Here is a 21651-nt window from a genome sequence, read left to right as displayed (position 1 = left end):
ACTGTGTGTAAGGGTTTACAAAAATACCGTCAACAAACTAAATGCCCTTATAGAAAAGCGTGGTTGAAAAAACTATGATCCGTCCACACATTGGAGTAAGTCTCATCTGTGAAAAAGAGGATTTCTATGAACTGATACAGAGTGACTTCCAGGATTTATGATTAAATGAAAAAAGCGAAGTGCAAACGATTTTTTGTAGTATCTTACATTCCTTGTAAGGAGGAAGGGAAGAAAAGCAAAACGAAATAAACAGCAAACACAAAAAATCTGTTGAGGTTATCCTCAACAGAGTGAGACTGTTGCTTACAGAGGTGGTATGACAGTGAAATAGAAGGGACAGGGATGTGACATCTCTTAGCATAACATTTTTGCTTTAGTATATTTCTGACTTTGGAAATCATATTACCCTTACACACGNGCGAAGTGCAAACGATTTTTTGTAGTATCTTACATTCCTTGTAAGGAGGAAGGGAAGAAAAGCAAAACGAAACAAACAACAAACACAAAAAATCTGTTGAGGATAAACCAGAGTGAGACTGTTGCTTACAGAGGTGGTATGACAATGAAATAGAAGGGACAGGGATGTGACATCTCTTAGCATAACATTTTTGCTTTAGTATATTTCTGCCTTTGGAAATCATATTACCCTTACACACGTTCAAAACCATAAATGTCATCAACAAGGATGGGGGGGAATACAGTGGTTTTCCTTGTTTTAGAGGGAGACTCAGGGATCAGAGAGCGTCTGTGTGAGCATGGAGCTGCTCTCCCGAGTGATCTGGTGGAAGTTTGGATGGGCCAGGTGGAAACCTGTTATAAACAATAGAAGGAAAATCTTTCTAAGAAAAAAGTTGAATGTGAACTGAATTAAAAATACAGATTGTTACGCACTAATGAATCATCGAACTTTTCATCGGAAACCGGGGATGTACTGTATGGTGACTAACATAATACAATAAAAAAAAACATTAAAATAAAAAAAATAGAGATTGTTACTTCACAAATTGCAGGGCACATGATCATCAGATGGGAAGTAAGAGCACTCATTCGTTTTCAGGCCAAACACTGTGAGAAATTGTGGACTAGATAAAGGATTGAGAGAATATTGGGGAGGAAGTGAAACAGCCCAGTGATAAAGGGACATAGGCAAAGGACACTAGCAAAGCTCTGAATTATGCAGACTTCTTGCCTTTTGTGGAACCAGGGAGCAAAGTAAGGCACAGAGGCACTGCTCCCAGCCTTCCAAATGTATTGCATTCAATACAGTTTGAAGAAGTCATTTGAATCTTCCCATACTTAGTGACATAATCCTCTATCAAAACCAGGATGTACTTCGTTTAGAGAAGAGAGAAGAGGTTGTCCCCCCTCCATAATCATCCCCGGGCACCATCTCCCGTGAGATGACTTAACAGAGTGAAGCTAAGATCTAATCCAAACGGAGAACTTGAAGATGAGTTTCATGGGGAGCCATCATCCCGTGCTCCCAGTATATCCTAGGGGTGTGAGGGTGGGGAGGGAAGGGGGACAGACGAAAATGAAACCACACCGCAGGTTGCAACCATAGAGGTTACCACCAATCCTGATCACAGCACAGTGACTCCTTGCTAAGTAGAAAGCCTCGAAAAAATTTGAGTGACCTCCACAGGGCTTGCATCCCAGACCTGGTGGGGAAACACCAGTTCATAGAGCATTGACATCAACTGAAAACTACATCTCACTATGTAATGTGCCCACACACTTGCGTGGCACCTGGAAACTAATTATGATTTGTCACAGGCGTCAGAAATATAACATGTTTGAAAATGTGCACAAAAAAGTACACTGTACCCTGGAAAAGACAATTAAATAGGAAAAACCTCAGGGTGTCTCCCCACACATGGCCACAAGAGGGGGCACCCGCACAACAGTGATTCCCAGAGAGGACTGGGGTTTATCTGGTACTAAGGGCCCAAGGTCCAGACGAATTTTGGTCATCATTATCATCATCGTCGTCATTATCATCAGTATCGTCATCACTGTTCATTCCATTTCCGAGTTTACCCTTTCAATGTAGCAATAATTTTATAGTTCCTCCTACTGCCCATTATCCAGCGGACGCTATGGTCATATAGCAATTCGTATTTAGAAAGACTCAGAATGATCTAATCAAAGGGTAACGGAACTAAAACCAGTCCCTTCTATGACAAAGCGTTTCAAGCACAATGTAAGTCTGGACAATTGTCCCGCTCCTGCTCATGCAGGCTGAAGACATCCTTCCATAACGTTCCCCGGGCCAGGTCTTTCCAGGACAGAGCTTCCGGCCCCTGGTGCTCTGCATTCATGGTAGGGGATAGTTTTTACAAAGAAGCGATATTCGGGAAGAAACAGTGATGGCTATTCTCATCCAGTGCATGAGACAACTAAGAACAAAGACTGTGATATTTCAGTCATTGATTCTGGGGACAGATGTTCAAAGTTTTAACTAAAGTTGATAAAGTATCTAACACTTGTGAGAAAAATGATTTTGGTACGTCCTTTCTTTATTTCAGAAGTCTTACTTCATATTTGCATTTCCATGATGTTTCTTTCTTCTTCCGGGTTCCCATGGGCAGCTGTGCTACTCAGGCTCTGTCTGTCTGGTCTGTGGCAATGGGAGGGAGTGTCTCTGTCGCCTGCAAGGCCAGTCTCAGCCCCACCCCTGGCATCGGACACACCGGCCTGCACTGGTTCCTGCAGAAGCCACAGCAACCACTGACCTGCAGGGTGGCCCACAGGCTCCGAGGGGCCCAGACCGTTCCGTGGCAGTGGGTCAGGGACAGATTGCACACTCACGATCACCAGCATGGAGATCGCGGACACGGCACACACCTGAGTGAACAGCACACTCACTGGGACCCCGCGCAGTGTAACGTCCTGAGACACAAGCCTCCCGTGTGGGGTCAGCCCTTCTGCTCAGCCGAGCAGCTCCTTCCTCCAGGGAATCAGCCAGAGCAGCTGCTTCTCTCAGAGAAGAACCAAGCTGGGGTGAGGTGAAAAGGGTGGGGAGCCCTCGAAGGAGGTCCGCAAGATCCTCAGGGTCTGGTCCCAAGCCCCAGAGTCCCTTTCAACAGATAAGCAGTGTCCAGAACAACGTGGCTGGGGCGGCTCACGGATGGCTCCTTGCTGACTCTCTGCGCCTCGGCTCTCAGCAGTGCTGAGCCCTGAGGCCCAGCCACCTGTTCCCCATGGCACGGAGAACAGCCCTCCCCTGCATTAGTGGAAAAACCAGAAATATCCAAATATAACTTTTAGATTTGTTAATAGCTGGGTATTATTATTAATTGTGGGGTTTGAGAATGGTGCTATGGTTATGAACAGGGATACCATTAGGGAAAGCGAGGGCAGGAGGACATGCGGACTAGCTGTTATATTTGAAACTTTAGGTAAGTCTAAAATTATTTCAAAATAGATTATGGTATAGAAATAAAAGTAACTAAAAATAAGAAAAGAGCGTAAGAGCTTACTGAGGACTTCCACAAGCGTCACTCTATTTTTGCTTCATTCTCCGGGTGTAATTCCAGCATCTGGCGGCGCCAACCCGGGGTCCCATTGTCTGCGGTGCGTAGACTACTTTGCTGTGTCCTGGAGTATACACAAGGTGTCCAAAAGTGGCTAGTGCTGCTTCTGGGAATAAGACCTCCAAGTGACTGAAGCTCGATGTCTGGTAGAATTCCATTTCTCTTTAATCTGAGGGCTTGGGGTCCAAGTTCTCTGTTTAAAAATTACTTCATTAGTTACAGTTAACCCTTGGATAGCATGGGTTTGCCTACTTGGGTCCAATTATACATGATTTTTTTTTTTTTTTGATAATCACATTCTAGTACTATGGTGTATTTTCTTTCTTATGATTTTCTTCATCACATTTTCTTTTCTCTAGCTTTCTTTATTGTTATAATACCATATATAATACATGTAACATACAAAATAAGTGCTCATCTACTGTCTATGTTATCGGTGAGTCTCCTACTCAACGGCAGGGTATTAGCAGTTACGTTTGAGGGGAGTCAAAAGTTAGACATGGATTTTCAACCACATGGCGTGGGGTATTGGCACCACTAACCCCTGTGTTGTTCAAGGGGCAACTGTAGTTGGTCCACGCCCTCACTCCCTTTCAGGGTGGCTATGCTGCTCATTTCAATCCAGTTCAGAAGTCATTTCCTATTACACAACAATGAACAGTTTAGTGACTCATTTCTGCAAAAACAAACAAGGAACAAACACTGTACACAGCTTGAAAAATCATCAAAAACTATTTCAGTACTTTAAGAAACTGCCAAAGGAACAAAATAAACGGAGAAGTGCTTATTCTTGAAAAAGAACTAGAGCTTCGAGTAAGGACAGGAGAGTCTGTGTATTTTTACCTGGGAATGCTCACTTCTGCCCCCAATTCAGTCGAGCTGTCCCCTACCAACATAAGGATGGCCACAAAAACTAGAAGGTTACTACCAGGAAAATACGGACTTCAGTTGGACTGTTGATTGGAGGAAGATCTTTCAGCGAATCCAACTATGTAAACGTAAAATATTAAAATGCCGACAGAATAGGAATGCCTGGGTGGCTCTGTCGGTTAAGCGGCTGCCTTCAGCTCAAGTCATGAACCTGAGGCCCTGGGATCCAGCCCCTCATCCCCAGCCAGCTTCCTCCTTATCAGGCAGTCGGCTTCTCCCTTTCCCTCTGCCCCTCCCCCTGCTTGTGCACTCGCTCTCTCTCTCAAATAAATAAATAAAATCTTTAAAAAAAATATTGGCAGAATAATGGGAAAAAACTTCACACATCAGGAACATATTAATCTATAGATCAAAGAAACTCAATGAAATCTGCTCAAAAGAAACACAATGAGATTCACAATTACACACAGTAGAGTAAAAATGATCAAAGACAAAGAGAAAATCTTGAAAGCAGCAAGGAAAAAAAACAACTATTTTTTAAGGGAAACAATAATACATTGGCTATCTTTTCAACAGCGCTGTTGGAGGCTACAAACAGGGACTGATTTAAAGCGCTGAAAGGAGAAAGAAAAGTCAACAAAGAGTTTTATAACCCCAAAGTACCCTTCAGAAGTAAAGGAAAAGTAAAAATATCCCTTGAGAAGCAAAAATGAAGAGAAGTCATTACCGGCAGATAGACCTACAAGAACCACCAAAGGAAATCCTTCAGACTCAAGGAGGTGACATAAGGAGCCAGCTCAAAACCGCAAGAAGAAAGGAAGCACTCAAAGATAGTAAAGAAACAAGAAAGAGGATATAAACAAAGGATGCTTGCTGCAACTTACATGAAGTTGAAGTCCAAGGAAGACCAAAGTATTGTGAAAGATGTCAAAATAAGAGTCACCTCGGTTGGGCCAGGGGCAAGTGTTATGGACTGGGAAGAGAGAGGCATCTGGAGAATTTGAAATATTCTATATTTTGATCTGGGCAGTGACTTTATGTAAACTTTACTCAGTTGCACAGTTAAGATTTCTGCCCTGCACTCTGCGTTTGTTTTACCACAATTACAAAAATAAAGGGACAAACCCACACTCTTTTAAATAAACATGAAAAAAGATTAAGATTCACCAAACATTCATGGAATTCAACCTTATTAAGAAGTATAAATGTGACTGGGAAAGTTCTAGAGAGTTAGAAAACTGGTGGAGGAAAAGAAGGAAACATTTAACCGTGTGCCTCTACTCTTTACGCAGCATAGATTTTAGCTCTCTCANTGCTTCTTCCTCTCCCACTCCCCCTGCTTGTGTTCCCTCTCTCGCTGGCTGTCTCTATCTCTGTCAAATAAATAAATAAAATCTTTAAAAAAAAAAAAGAAGTATAAATGTAAATGTGACTGGGAAAGTTCTAGAGAGTTAGAAAACTGGTGGAGGAAAAGAAGGAAACATTTAACCGCGTGCCTCTACTCTTTACGCAGCATAGATTTTAGCTCTCTCAGTTTTCCTTCAAACGCAGACACTTTATATTACTTTGCCCCCCTGGGAGCCCCCCACCTTCCCACTGGCTCCTCCCCAGTGGCTCTAGCCACCAGCAGATTTGCATATTGTTCCCTAAGCGAGGACCAAGATACAAAGTCTCAGATAAAACCTTTGCATCTGAGATAAAAGCTCAGCTCTAATCTTGGTCTGGACTCATCGGATAAACTTCTCAAAATGAAATTCGCTTGTCAGCTCCTGGGGCTGCTGATTCTCTGGATCCCAGGTAAGGACTGAGGGGAGACGGGAAAGCAGAGTGGGTCAGGGAGGGTCAGTGCTGTGGACACCACTGTTCCCCATGTCTATTTTGTCCAAGTGCTAGAGACCTATGTCTTACCCTCTGGGAAGGGGCATGTGATGTTTAGATCTTGGAGAGTAAGGAACATTTCAGAGGGAACAAAGATCCATGTTGTGGTAAAGAGTGTGACATAGAGAAAAGGGACTGAGGTAGGTGAATTTTAGACATCCCTTTGTGTGCTGCAAATCTTAGGTTCTTTTTTGAAATTGGATATTTGGGGATATTAATAAAAATCAAAAAAAAGTGGTGCACCTGGGTGGCTCAGTCGGTTAACCATCTGCCTTTGGCTCATGTCGTGATCTGAGGGTCCTGGGATCGAGCCCCAAGTCAGGCTCCCTGCTCAGTGGAGAGCCTGCTCCACCCTCTCCCTCTGCCCCTGCCCTGCACTCATGCTCTCTCTCTCTCTTTCAAATAAATAAATAAAACCTTCTTTTAAAAAATATTTTACAAGAAAGTGATTTAATCTGAAATAATTACCAAGAAAAATTTTGAAAATGGCTCATAACGTGTGTATGTAATCTTACATTTCTCTCATTATTTTAGGATCCAGTGGCGAGGTCGTGATGACGCAGACCCCACTGTCCCTGCCCATCACCCCTGGAGAGCCGGCCTCCATCTCCTGCAGGGCCAGTCAGAGCCTCCTGCACAGTGATGGAAAGTCCTATTTGAATTGGTACCTGCAGAAGCCTGGCCAGTCTCCACGGGCCCTGATCTGTGAGGCTTCCAAACGTTTCTCTGGGGTCCCGGACAGGTTCAGTGGCAGCGGGTCAGGGACAGATTTCACCCTCAAAATCAGCAGGGTGGAAGCTGAGGACTTTGGAGTTTATTACTGCCAGCAAAGCATACAGTCTCCGCCCACAGTGGTTCAGCCCCAAGCAAAAACCTCCGTGCGTGTCACGGCCCAGCTGCCCACACGTGGTGTTAGTCTGGGGAGCAGGCACAGCAGACCCTCTCAGTCAGTGTAAGAGGAAGACCTTGGGGAGCTCAAGGCCATGGATGAGGCAGAGCCCTCACCACTTCTTGCAACCCACACATTTTGATATGCAATGTTTTCTTTTGGTTTAAAAAGTATCTAATTTCTCTTTTCATGTCTTGTTCCACCCGAGTTTCACTTACTGGGTGTGTCCTCTAGTGAGCACAGTTATTTAGGAAGGACGGCCAGCTTCGATTACGGGGGCCTCCGAGCTCCAGAATCCACTCCAGTGACCAGTAGTTGGAGAAGCTCATTCTGCTGGACGGCTTGATCTCAGTACTCATGCAAGGAGCAAGTCTCCCTTTTAATCAGAGAGAAGCTGCCTTTGGGCTGGTCAGGGAACAGGCCTCTGTGTGTCTCCAGTGTTGGCCAAAATAGTGTGGGTTTGGACTATTTGCGTGATAAAGTCAAAAGGTCAAATGATAAGAGTATCACATTGTCAGGGTGCCTAGGGGGCCCAGTCTGTTAAGCATCGACTCTTGGTTCGGCTCAGGTCATGATCTCAGGGCTGTGATTTCAGAGTCATGATCTCAGGGTCACGAGATCCAGCCCCACACAGGGGCTCTCTGCCCCTCCACCCTGCTCTTTCTGTCTCTCCTTCCGCTCAGGTCATGATCTCAGGGCTGTGATCTCAGAGTCATGATCTCAGGGTCATGAGATCCAGTCCCACACAGGGGCTCTCTGCCCCTCCACCCTGCTCTTTCTGTCTCTCCTTTTCTTTCAAATAAATAAATAAATAAATAAATAAATAAATAAATAAATATTAAAAAAAAAAAGAGTATCACATTCTCCACTCACAAACTCTGATTCCAGGAGAATAGATCAAATAGTTCACCAAGATCGTCTGGATCCCAGACAAATTACACACTAGCTTTCTATTTTATTGAACCCAAACTAACATCCTCTGACAATGGAGGCAAATCTACAATAAAACCAACCCGCATAAGTCCTTCCTCATTCAGTGATGATGGTCAAGTATGGTCACAGAGACTGCTGCGTTCCCCACGTGAACGCCTTGCACCCCTTTACCAAATCTTATTATTTGTGTCAACTCCTGGTCAGTTTCACTGTCCAGGCCACAGCCTGGTTCCTTACCATGCAGGAGACAGAGATTCTGTGTGGTGACTAACGTAATATAATAAAAAAATATTATTATTAAAAAAAAGAATTGGGAATATTATGGTTTCTGTACAGAAGTAGAAAAGAAAATTTCAAAGCCTTTCTGTAACCAAGAAAGAATTTGTATAAGATTTACTATTCTCAAAAATACTAACTTGAAAAGATATTATGCACCCCTGTATTTACTGCAGCATGATTTATAATTACCAAGATACAGAAGCAACCTAAGTGTCCATCAATAGATGAATGATAAGGAAAATGTGGTGTATATACAACAGGATATTACTCAGCCATAAAAAAGAATCAGATCTTACCATTTGCGACAGCATGGATGGACTTAAAAGGTATTGTGCTAAGTGAAATAGGTCGGGCAAAGACAAATACCATACGATTTTACTTGTACATGGAGTCTAAAAAACAAGATATATGAACAGACCGAAAAGATTTGTATAGAACTTAGAGTCACATTAATAAAGCTGCTTTCTTGAGAGGTAGTGAAAAGTTGAGAAAACAAAGGAGTTTAACTACTTTAGGGAAACCCCCAGACTTACAGGAAATGAGAATCAGAGCCAGACAATGTAACCCAAGCGTTGGACGGCATCACCTCAGTCTTCAAGGAAATGATATCTGTGCTCTGAGGGTCAGAACCTGGGTCCTGCTCACCTGTGCAGTTGTGGTTGTCCCTCCATCCACACAGCTGGGCCCAGTTCTATGTTGTTCTTTACTAATCCTTACAAAGAATGAAGTAACTTCAGGGCCTTCAAGAAAGATGTCTAACAGGTAAAGGAAAGTCATGTCTGGAGGTAGATTTCTTCTCACTGAATTCCTCATCCAATCTGACCTAATCACGCAACAGGGGGGCTGTGCAGGCACATTACCAGTAGAGAGAGAGAAACGGAAGCACAGGGTTCTGTTTATTCTGTTTTTTCAACAGGCTTGCACCAAACACCATCTTGCCAAGTCTAGGTGATAGGTGAAGCAGGAGGACAGAGGGATTTGATTCTGTGAGCGCAGGAGAGGAATTCCCTCCTCAGGCTGAGCCCGAGACATCTGCCTTGACCANAAGCCTGGCCAGTCTCCACGGGCCCTGATCTGTGAGGCTTCCAAACGTTTCTCTGGGGTCCCGGACAGGTTCAGTGGCAGCGGGTCAGGGACAGATTTCACCCTCAAAATCAGCAGGGTGGAAGCTGAGGACTTTGGAGTTTATTACTGCCAGCAAAGCATACAGTCTCCGCCCACAGTGGTTCAGCCCCAAGCAAAAACCTCCGTGCGTGTCACGGCCCAGCTGCCCACACGTGGTGTTAGTCTGGGGAGCAGGCACAGCAGACCCTCTCAGTCAGTGTAAGAGGAAGACCTTGGGGAGCTCAAGGCCATGGATGAGGCAGAGCCCTCACCACTTCTTGCAACCCACACATTTTGATATGCAATGTTTTCTTTTGGTTTAAAAAGTATCTAATTTCTCTTTTCATGTCTTGTTCCACCCGAGTTTCACTTACTGGGTGTGTCCTCTAGTGAGCACAGTTATTTAGGAAGGACGGCCAGCTTCGATTACGGGGGCCTCCGAGCTCCAGAATCCACTCCAGTGACCAGTAGTTGGAGAAGCTCATTCTGCTGGACGGCTTGATCTCAGTACTCATGCAAGGAGCAAGTCTCCCTTTTAATCAGAGAGAAGCTGCCTTTGGGCTGGTCAGGGAACAGGCCTCTGTGTGTCTCCAGTGTTGGCCAAAGTAGTGTGGGTTTGGACTATTTCCGTGATAAAGTCTATAGGTCAAATGATAAGAGTATCACATTGTCAGGGTGCCTAGGGGGCCCAGTCTGTTAAGCATCGACTCTTGGTTCGGCTCAGGTCATGATCTCAGGGCTGTGATTTCAGAGTCATGATCTCAGGGTCACGAGATCCAGCCCCACACAGGGGCTCTCTGCCCCTCCACCCTGCTCTTTCTGTCTCTCCTTCCGCTCAGGTCATGATCTCAGGGCTGTGATCTCAGAGTCATGATCTCAGGGTCATGAGATCCAGCCCCACACAGGGGCTCTCTGCCCCTCCACCCTGCTCTTTCTGTCTCTCCTTCTCTTTCAAATAAATAAATAAATAAATAAATAAATAAATAAATAAATATTAAAAAAAAAAAGAGTATCACATTCTCCACTCACAAACTCTGATTCCAGGAGAATAGATCAAATAGTTCACCAAGATCGTCTGGATCCCAGACAAATTACACACTAGCTTTCTATTTTATTGAACCCAAACTAACATCCTCTGACAATGGAGGCAAATCTACAATAAAACCAACCCGCATAAGTCCTTCCTCATTCAGTGATGATGGTCAAGTATGGTCACAGAGACTGCTGCGTTCCCCACGTGAACGCCTTGCACCCCTTTACCAAATCTTATTATTTGTGTCAACTCCTGGTCAGTTTCACTGTCCAGGCCACAGCCTGGTTCCTTACCATGCAGGAGACAGAGATTCTGTGTGGTGACTAACGTAATATAATAAAAAATTATTATTATTAAAAAAAGAATTGGGAATATTATGGTTTCTGTACAGAAGTAGAAAAGAAAATTTCAAAGCCTTTCTGTAACCAAGAAAGAATTTGTATAAGATTTACTATTCTCAAAAATACTAACTTGAAAAGATATTATGCACCCCTGTATTTACTGCAGCATGATTTATAATTACCAAGATACAGAAGCAACCTAAGTGTCCATCAATAGATGAATGATAAGGAAAATGTGGTGTATATACAACAGGATATTACTCAGCCATAAAAAAGAATCAGATCTTACCATTTGCGACAGCATGGATGGACTTAAAAGGTATTGTGCTAAGTGAAATAGGTCGGGCAAAGACAAATACCATACGATTTTACTTGTACATGGAGTCTAAAAAACAAGATATATGAACAGACCGAAAAGATTTGTATAGAACTTAGAGTCACATTAATAAAGCTGCTTTCTTGAGAGGTAGTGAAAAGTTGAGAAAACAAAGGAGTTTAACTACTTTAGGGAAACCCCCAGACTTACAGGAAATGAGAATCAGAGCCAGACAATGTAACCCAAGCGTTGGACGGCATCACCTCAGTCTTCAAGGAAATGATATCTGTGCTCTGAGGGTCAGAACCTGGGTCCTGCTCACCTGTGCAGTTGTGGTTGTCCCTCCATCCACACAGCTGGGCCCAGTTCTATGTTGTTCTTTACTAATCCTTACAAAGAATGAAGTAACTTCAGGGCCTTCAAGAAAGATGTCTAACAGGTAAAGGAAAGTCATGTCTGGAGGTAGATTTCTTCTCACTGAATTCCTCATCCAATCTGACCTAATCACGCAACAGGGGGGCTGTGCAGGCACATTACCAGTAGAGAGAGAGAAACGGAAGCACAGGGTTCTGTTTATTCTGTTTTTTCAACAGGCTTGCACCAAACACCATCTTGCCAAGTCTAGGTGATAGGTGAAGCAGGAGGACAGAGGGATTTGATTCTGTGAGCGCAGGAGAGGAATTCCCTCCTCAGGCTGAGCCCGAGACATCTGCCTTGACCACCTGGGGATGGGCTGCTCAAGAGCAAAGAAGAGAAGATGAGTGGTCTCTGCAGCTGGAAGCCCGGATGTCCCTCCGTAGCTGCTGTGCGTGTTTCTCCCAGCCCACCCTGCTGTCCAGAGCCCATATCGGTGCCTGGGTCAGTGCTCTGGGGGAGATCTGCCTTCCTTAGGACACAGAGTGAACCCTGAAAGTCCCAGCTCAACTTCTCTGCCTCCTTTTACTCTAACTCCCAGGTGAGAGGAACATGGGATGATTCTGCATGTCAGTGAAAACTTTGTCTGTGTTGTTGGGTCCTGTGACTTTTGCTCAGTCCTCACTATAATAAAAGTTCATTAGGGGAGCCTGGGTGGCTCAGTTGCTTAAGCATCTACCTTTAACTCAGGTCATGATCCTGGGACCCTGGAATTGAGTTCCCTACTTAACAGGGAACCTCCTTATCCTTATCCCTCTCCCTCTCCCTCTGCCTTTCCCCTCTGCTCTCTCTCTCTCTCTCTCTCTCAAATACATAAATAAAATCTTTTTTAAAAAATCTCAATTTAGAACACCCAACCTACCACTGCTTGGAAGACAACAGTTAAGATTCGGATCATGTGGATGACTTTTGTGTNATAGTGTGGGTTTGGACTATTTGCGTGATAAAGTCAAAAGGTCAAATGATAAGAGTATCACATTGTCAGGGTGCCTAGGGGGCCCAGTCTGTTAAGCATCGACTCTTGGTTCGGCTCAGGTCATGATCTCAGGGCTGTGATTTCAGAGTCATGATCTCAGGGTCACGAGATCCAGCCCCACACAGGGGCTCTCTGCCCCTCCACCCTGCTCTTTCTGTCTCTCCTTCCGCTCAGGTCATGATCTCAGGGCTGTGATCTCAGAGTCATGATCTCAGGGTCATGAGATCCAGTCCCACACAGGGGCTCTCTGCCCCTCCACCCTGCTCTTTCTGTCTCTCCTTTTCTTTCAAATAAATAAATAAATAAATAAATATTTTTTAAAAAAAGAGTATCACATTCTCCACTCACAAACTCTGATTCCAGGAGAATAGATCAAATAGTTCACCAAGATCGTCTGGATCCCAGACAAATTACACACTAGCTTTCTATTTTATTGAACCCAAACTAACATCCTCTGACAATGGAGGCAAATCTACAATAAAACCAACCCGCATAAGTCCTTCCTCATTCAGTGATGATGGTCAAGTATGGTCACAGAGACTGCTGCGTTCCCCACGTGAACGCCTTGCACCCCTTTACCAAATCTTATTATTTGTGTCAACTCCTGGTCAGTTTCACTGTCCAGGCCACAGCCTGGTTCCTTACCATGCAGGAGACAGAGATTCTGTGTGGTGACTAACGTAATATAATAAAAAATTATTATTATTAAAAAAAGAATTGGGAATATTATGGTTTCTGTACAGAAGTAGAAAAGAAAATTTCAAAGCCTTTCTGTAACCAAGAAAGAATTTGTATAAGATTTACTATTCTCAAAAATACTAACTTGAAAAGATATTATGCACCCCTGTATTTACTGCAGCATGATTTATAATTACCAAGATACAGAAGCAACCTAAGTGTCCATCAATAGATGAATGATAAGGAAAATGTGGTGTATATACAACAGGATATTACTCAGCCATAAAAAAGAATCAGATCTTACCATTTGCGACAGCATGGATGGACTTAAAAGGTATTGTGCTAAGTGAAATAGGTCGGGCAAAGACAAATACCATACGATTTTACTTGTACATGGAGTCTAAAAAACAAGATATATGAACAGACCGAAAAGATTTGTATAGAACTTAGAGTCACATTAATAAAGCTGCTTTCTTGAGAGGTAGTGAAAAGTTGAGAAAACAAAGGAGTTTAACTACTTTAGGGAAACCCCCAGACTTACAGGAAATGAGAATCAGAGCCAGACAATGTAACCCAAGCGTTGGACGGCATCACCTCAGTCTTCAAGGAAATGATATCTGTGCTCTGAGGGTCAGAACCTGGGTCCTGCTCACCTGTGCAGTTGTGGTTGTCCCTCCATCCACACAGCTGGGCCCAGTTCTATGTTGTTCTTTACTAATCCTTACAAAGAATGAAGTAACTTCAGGGCCTTCAAGAAAGATGTCTAACAGGTAAAGGAAAGTCATGTCTGGAGGTAGATTTCTTCTCACTGAATTCCTCATCCAATCTGACCTAATCACGCAACAGGGGGGCTGTGCAGGCACATTACCAGTAGAGAGAGAGAAACGGAAGCACAGGGTTCTGTTTATTCTGTTTTTTCAACAGGCTTGCACCAAACACCATCTTGCCAAGTCTAGGTGATAGGTGAAGCAGGAGGACAGAGGGATTTGATTCTGTGAGCGCAGGAGAGGAATTCCCTCCTCAGGCTGAGCCCGAGACATCTGCCTTGACCACCTGGGGATGGGCTGCTCAAGAGCAAAGAAGAGAAGATGAGTGGTCTCTGCAGCTGGAAGCCCGGATGTCCCTCCGTAGCTGCTGTGCGTGTTTCTCCCAGCCCACCCTGCTGTCCAGAGCCCATATCGGTGCCTGGGTCAGTGCTCTGGGGGAGATCTGCCTTCCTTAGGACACAGAGTGAACCCTGAAAGTCCCAGCTCAACTTCTCTGCCTCCTTTTACTCTAACTCCCAGGTGAGAGGAACATGGGATGATTCTGCATGTCAGTGAAAACTTTGTCTGTGTTGTTGGGTCCTGTGACTTTTGCTCAGTCCTCACTATAATAAAAGTTCATTAGGGGAGCCTGGGTGGCTCAGTTGCTTAAGCATCTACCTTTAACTCAGGTCATGATCCTGGGACCCTGGAATTGAGTTCCCTACTTAACAGGGAACCTCCTTATCCTTATCCCTCTCCCTCTCCCTCTGCCTTTCCCCTCTGCTCTCTCTCTCTCTCTCTCAAATACATAAATAAAATCTTTTTTTAAAAAATCTCAATTTAGAACACCCAACCTACCACTGCTTGGAAGACAACAGTTAAGATTCGGATCATGTGGATGACTTTTGTGTTTCATTTCCAATCTCAGATACCACCAGAGAAATCACGAGGATGTAGTCTCCAGCCTCCCTTTCTTTGTCTCCAGGTGAGAGGACAGCCCTCCCTGCAGGGCTAGTCAGTGTTGGTAACTAACCAGCCTGGTACCAACAGAAACATGGGCAGACCTCCAGGCTCCCCATCCTGGGTGCACCCACCAGGGCCATTGGCATCCCAGTCCAGCTCAGTGCCAGTGGATCTAGAATAGGCTTTACTCTCCCCATAGGCAGCCTGGAATTGAGGATGCTCCAGTTTCTTAGTCAGCAAGACTCCAGTGAGAACCACAGTTACCCAGTCTCCACCATAGACCTCACCAGCTTCATCTGCCCTCACCCTCATTCCCCCTGGGGAATAGCTGCTTCCTCCAGAGGCATGGAGACACATCTCCAACACCTGTCTCTGTCCCCTTTGCCACCTGAAAAAGGGGCTTGTGAGGTTTAGAACCATACTTCATTCAGGTCCTATAGAATTGCATGGGCTCTTAGACTCCCTTTTGCCCTCCCTCACGAAACATCAGATATTAAAGAGAAGTGGAGAACACCGTGTTCCCTTGTACACATTCTACCAGGAGGAAGCTGAGGCTCAGGAAGGGTCATAAATATCCCAAGTTCATGCAGAGTNTCGTCTGGATCCCAGACAAATTACACACTAGCTTTCTATTTTATTGAACCCAAACTAACATCCTCTGACAATGGAGGCAAATCTACAATAAAACCAACCCGCATAAGTCCTTCCTCATTCAGTGATGATGGTCAAGTATGGTCACAGAGACTGCTGCGTTCCCCACGTGAACGCCTTGCACCCCTTTACCAAATCTTATTATTTGTGTCAACTCCTGGTCAGTTTCACTGTCCAGGCCACAGCCTGGTTCCTTACCATGCAGGAGACAGAGATTCTGTGTGGTGACTAACGTAATATAATAAAAAATTATTATTATTAAAAAAAGAATTGGGAATATTATGGTTTCTGTACAGAAGTAGAAAAGAAAATTTCAAAGCCTTTCTGTAACCAAGAAAGAATTTGTATAAGATTTACTATTCTCAAAAATACTAACTTGAAAAGATATTATGCACCCCTGTATTTACTGCAGCATGATTTATAATTACCAAGATACAGAAGCAACCTAAGTGTCCATCAATAGATGAATGATAAGGAAAATGTGGTGTATATACAACAGGATATTACTCAGCCATAAAAAAGAATCAGATCTTACCATTTGCGACAGCATGGATGGACTTAAAAGGTATTGTGCTAAGTGAAATAGGTCAGGCAAAGACAAATACCATACGATTTTACTTGTACATGGAGTCTAAAAAACAAGATATATGAACAGACCGAAAAGATTTGTATAGAACTTAGAGTCACATTAATAAAGCTGCTTTCTTGAGAGGTAGTGAAAAGTTGAGAAAACAAAGGAGTTTAACTACTTTAGGGAAACCCCCAGACTTACAGGAAATGAGAATCAGAGCCAGACAATGTAACCCAAGCGTTGGACGGCATCACCTCAGTCTTCAAGGAAATGATATCTGTGCTCTGAGGGTCAGAACCTGCGTCCTGCTCACCTGTGCAGTTGTGGTTGTCCCTCCATCCACACAGCTGGGCCCAGTTCTATGTTGTTCTTTACTAATCCTTACAAAGAATGAAGTAACTTCAGGGCCTTCAAGAAAGATGTCTAACAGGTAAAGGAAAGTCACGTCTGGAGGTAGATTTCTTCTTCACTGAATTCCTCATCCAATCTGACCTAATCACGCAACAGGGGGGCTGTGCAGGCACATTACCAGTAGAGAGAGAGAAACGGAAGCACAGGGTTCTGTTTATTCTGTTTTTTCAACAGGCTTGCACCAAACACCATCTTGCCAAGTCTAGGTGATAGGTGAAGCAGGAGGACAGAGGGATTTGATTCTGTGAGCGCAGGAGAGGAATTCCCTCCTCAGGCTGAGCCCGAGACATCTGCCTTGACCACCTGGGGATGGGCTGCTCAAGAGCAAAGAAGAGAAGATGAGTGGTCTCTGCAGCTGGAAGCCCGGATGTCCCTCCGTAGCTGCTGTGCGTGTTTCTCCCAGCCCACCCTGCTGTCCAGAGCCCATATCGGTGCCTGGGTCAGTGCTCTGGGGGAGATCTGCCTTCCTTAGGACACAGAGTGAACCCTGAAAGTCCCAGCTCAACTTCTCTGCCTCCTTTTACTCTAACTCCCAGGTGAGAGGAACGTGGGATGATTCTGCATGTCAGTGAAAACTTTGTCTGTGTTGTTGGGTCCTGTGACTTTTGCTCAGTCCTCACTATAATAAAAGTTCATTAGGGGAGCCTGGGTGGCTCAGTTGCTTAAGCATCTACCTTTAACTCAGGTCATGATCCTGGGACCCTGGAATTGAGTTCCCTACTTAACAGGGAACCTCCTTATCCGTATCCCTCTCCCTCTCCCTCTGCCTTTCCCCTCTGCTCTCTCTCTCTCTCTCTCTCTCAAATACATAAATAAAATCTTTTTTAAAAAATCTCAATTTAGAACACCCAACCTACCACTGCTTGGAAGACAACAGTTAAGATTCGGATCATGTGGATGACTTTTGTGTTTCATTTCCAATCTCAGATACCACCAGAGAAATCACGAGGATGTAGTCTCCAGCCTCCCTTTCTTTGTCTCCAGGTGAGAGGACAGCCCTCCCTGCAGGGCTAGTCAGTGTTGGTAACTAACCAGCCTGGTACCAACAGAAACATGGGCAGACCTCCAGGCTCCCCATCCTGGGTGCACCCACCAGGGCCATTGGCATCCCAGTCCAGCTCAGTGCCAGTGGATCTAGAATAGGCTTTACTCTCCCCATAGGCAGCCTGGAATTGAGGATGCTCCAGTTTCTTAGTCAGCAAGACTCCAGTGAGAACCACAGTTACCCAGTCTCCACCATAGACCTCACCAGCTTCATCTGCCCTCACCCTCATTCCCCCTGGGGAATAGCTGCTTCCTCCAGAGGCATGGAGACACATCTCCAACACCTGTCTCTGTCCCCTTTGCCACCTGAAAAAGGGGCTTGTGAGGTTTAGAACCATACTTCATTCAGGTCCTATAGAATTGCATGGGCTCTTAGACTCCCTTTTGCCCTCCCTCACGAAACATCAGATATTAAAGAGAAGTGGAGAACACCGTGTTCCCTTGTACACATTCTACCAGGAGGAAGCTGAGGCTCAGGAAGGGTCATAAATATCCCAAGTTCATGCAGAGTTAATGGTGACATATGAAGAGGAACCTCCTCTCCCAGATTCTCCAGGTACTTCCCATTTGACCCGAACAACTGATGGCCTCAACTGTGAATGTACGATCCCTGACAAGAAAGTTCCAGAAATTTTCTCCAGGTCCCCTCAGAAGATATTTTCTCTCAATCACGGGAATAAGGTCTGGAGCCTGAAAATCTATTGTTGGCTGAGTTCTTTCATAGGATAAACACATTTCTCCTGAAAACACCTCTTAAAAGCAATTCTGACAATTTTGTGGTTTCAGAGCAAGAGAGTTGCAAATCATCTGAGTGTTGGTGAGGAGGTCCTGGCTTTTAACTCCACATACTCCACCCACTTCTTTATATAAGTTAAGTTGGTATAGGAGAAAGAAGATTCTCAGAGCTTTTACAAAGTGTGCATGCACCCGGTCCAGAGTATCACCTATGTGTCCCCATCCAGACAGCCTTCCTTTGAACTTGTCAGCAAGGAAAGCTCCACAGACCAGTTATGTGGAGTGAATTTACTTAGCAATAAGCCTCTGTTAAGGAATGAGTCACCTAATTTCTATCAGAAAATGCCAACCCCACAGATCTGCCTCCTCTTTCCTTGGCAGTTGCTCAATGGAGACCTTGCCCATCCACTGAGTTCTCTTCAAACACCTCTGAATCTTCAGGGCACTGGGAAAACTAGCCTCCCAGTGTGTGACCTGGGAGCCAGAAAACCTCAGTGTGGGTTTCCACAAAAGACAGGCACTGGTGCCATCCAGAAGAGAACCCACCAACAAGGCATGACAAAATAGACCTTTCTGTCTGGAACTGAAGGACATTCAGCTATTGGGTCATTAGCACAGCAAGTTACCCAGCCCTCAAACTCATTCTCCTTTTAAAAGGATCCTGGCTTTTAGAAGCAAGAATGGGGGCTCATATTAAATAACTACAAATCACATAATGATCTTTTTAGTCACAAGATGAACAATGTTTTTTTCCGGGGTATTTAGCTAGAAGTCATGTTTTTATCTATGACTGTGAGAGAATAGTTTTCAAAAAGTTATATATCAATTACAAAGGAGTAAGTGAGCATACTAGAAGCAAGAGATTTTATACAAGGATTGGTTCAAGGCAAGGGGTTGAAAGATATTCTTTAGTCTCATAACAAAATTGGATCTATCCCTGTGTACATTGAAGAGATATCATGAAGGGACCATGAGGAAACATGGAGGGAAATATCTTCCCTGCTCCCCAAGGATGAGTAACTGCCTCATTGCTTCTCTCCTGAAACAATTCCTCCATCATGGGTCATTGATTCCTAGAGATTAGTAATAAAAATTACTTAGGGTATTGGTGAATAAAGGCCCCTTGTCCAGAGATTCGGAATTCCCAAATGGCCTTGAGTTTACATTAATTCTGGAAGGATGCTTTGCTGAGAAGTGAACTCTAGGTGTGCGGCTTCTTTTTCTTGTCATTTTGAAGTTGTCCCGTGGTCTCTGCTTCCCCCTGTTTATGTTGAGGCTTTAACTAACCATTCTTTTTCTTGTTCCTTCAAATGAGACATTTTCTTTAATGTTTGTTACTTTTTTTTCTATTTCATCAGTAAAGAAACTATAGAGTGATATTATTCATGACAATAAAATACTGCATAGCAATGAAAATTAATGAACTGCAACAACCCATGTCAGCATCGATGAATCTGAGATGCATTTTATGAAAGGAGCTTCATACAGGTCAAGTCTGAAAGCAGAAAAATTGAAATATCCATGACACATCCTTCAGAGGCAAAGCTGTGAGGAAGACCGAGGAAGTGATTGGGAAGAGTCAAGATGGTAGTACACCAGTAGTTCATTCCTTTACCACTAGTTAGTGTTTTACTGAGTGGACAGAACAGGTTTCATTTACCCATTTATAGGTTGTTGGACATTTGTGCTGTTCCTACTTTGGGGTGATTATGAATAAGGCTGCTGTGTATATTTACCTACAAGTCTTCATGTTGTCATTTGTTTTGGTTTCTCTAGGACAGATTCTTAAAGGTGCAATTGCCAAGCCATATGAAAAATCAATGTTTAGATTTCAAGAAACATTTTTCCAGAGTGATTGCCCCATTTGACATCCACTGTAGCATGGATGAGGGATCCTGCTTCTCCATAATCTCTCCAACATTTGTCACTTTTTTCTTTTATTATAGCCTTCATGGTAGGTGTGATATGGTATCTTACTTTGGATTGAGCCTGCGTCTCCCTCATGACTGATAAACTTGAGCATCTATCCGTGTGCTAGTAATGGCCATTCACATACCCTCTTTGGTGAAATATCTATTGAAATCATTCGCTCACTTTTTTATTGCGTTGTCATCTATCTTACTGAGTTGGAAAACTGCTTACTAAAGTAGAAGAGTTCTAAATGTTTATCAGGTACATGAGTTGCCAATATTGCCTCCTCGTCTGTGGTTTGTCTTTTTATTACATGGTATGTTTTGGAATGCCAAAGCTTTGAATTTTGGTGAAGTCCAATTTTTTTTTTCAAATTGAGCTTTTGATGTTGTAATTAAGAAATCTTCAGTGAACCCAAGGATACGATATTTTTCCCTTCTGTTTTCTCCTACAGGTTTTACAATTTCAGCTCAGATACGATCTCTGATCCATTTCTAGTTATTTTTTGTGTCTGGCAAGAGGTCAGAGGCTAAATTCATCTTTTCGCATGGGGGTGCAAAGAGAAAAGTCTGTCCTTTCCCCCACCTAATTACCTAGGTAACATTGTCAAAATACAGTTGATCATAAACGTAAGGATCCATTTCTAGGCTGCCTACCCATTGACTATATGCCCTTTATGCCACTGACCTGATGCCGCTACCACAGAGTACTGACTGCTATAGCTTGTGATTGTCCTGTAGTTTATATATAGCATGTTTTGAAATGGGATTAGAAGCCTTCAGACCTCAGTTTTCTTGTGCAAAGTGATTTTGGTTACTCTAGGTAATTTGCATTTCCATATGAACTTTAAAATCACGTTTTCCTTAGCACAGGGAGAATTTGGGAAGGAGAAATGGAAAGGGAATTAAAAACTTAAGTAGTATGACAGTTGTAGCAGACACCTTCTAGTGGCCCCATGACACCTACACCTGTGGTTCATGCCCTATGTGACCCTCTCCCCTTGACTGAGGGCAGAGTCTGTGCCTTGCTTCTAGCCCAAACAATCTCCCAGAGGTGCAGGGATTTTGCAGATGTGGTTAAGGTCCCAAATCAATTGATTTTGAGCTCATCAAAATGAAGATTATTCTGGGTGGACCTCACCAAATCAGGACAAAACCCTTAGAGAGGAACTGGGTCCTCCCTGTTGTTGATGAATTCCTCTTGCTGGTTTGATTAAGAGGCAGCCCATGTGATAGGAACTTTGGATGGCCTGTGGGACCTTAGGGTGGCCTCCAGCCTGCAGCCACCAAAGGCCGGGACTCTTAGTCAGATAGTCACAAAGAAAAGAATTCTTTCCACAACCCAAATGGCCTTGGGAATGGATTCTTCAAGC

General features: G+C 43.9%; 1 long non-coding RNA gene and 2 gene segments (V, D, J or C); 2 read left to right on the top strand and 1 right to left on the bottom strand.

Moving 5' to 3' along the window:
- The window catches only part of LOC100481011, a 92721-nt gene that overhangs the window by 3355 nt on the left and 67715 nt on the right, over window positions 1-21651 (top strand).
- LOC105238935 lies at window positions 549-5596 on the bottom strand. 3 transcript variants are annotated; one of them, XR_004625009.1, is made up of 4 exons: window positions 5134-5596; window positions 4380-4524; window positions 3483-3729; window positions 549-3226 (listed from the first exon to the last, which is right to left on the bottom strand). It is a non-coding gene; the product is annotated as an uncharacterized LOC105238935 (long non-coding RNA). The 3 variants fall into 3 exon arrangements; XR_857712.3 differs by lacking the exon at window positions 4380-4524 and having other exon boundaries at window positions 5134-5590; XR_857714.3 differs by lacking the exon at window positions 5134-5596 and having other exon boundaries at window positions 589-3226; window positions 4380-4646.
- Window positions 6053-7274, top strand: LOC117802010. The segment is given in 2 exon segments: window positions 6053-6203; window positions 6819-7274. Coding segments are annotated over 2 exon segments (471 nt in total).

Source organism: Ailuropoda melanoleuca, chromosome 4 (assembly GCF_002007445.2).
Source record: "Ailuropoda melanoleuca isolate Jingjing chromosome 4, ASM200744v2, whole genome shotgun sequence".
Taxonomy (NCBI): domain Eukaryota; kingdom Metazoa; phylum Chordata; class Mammalia; order Carnivora; family Ursidae; genus Ailuropoda; species Ailuropoda melanoleuca.
The sequence above is the reverse complement of the archived record's forward strand: the minus strand, read 5'-3'. Positions and strand labels throughout refer to the sequence as shown.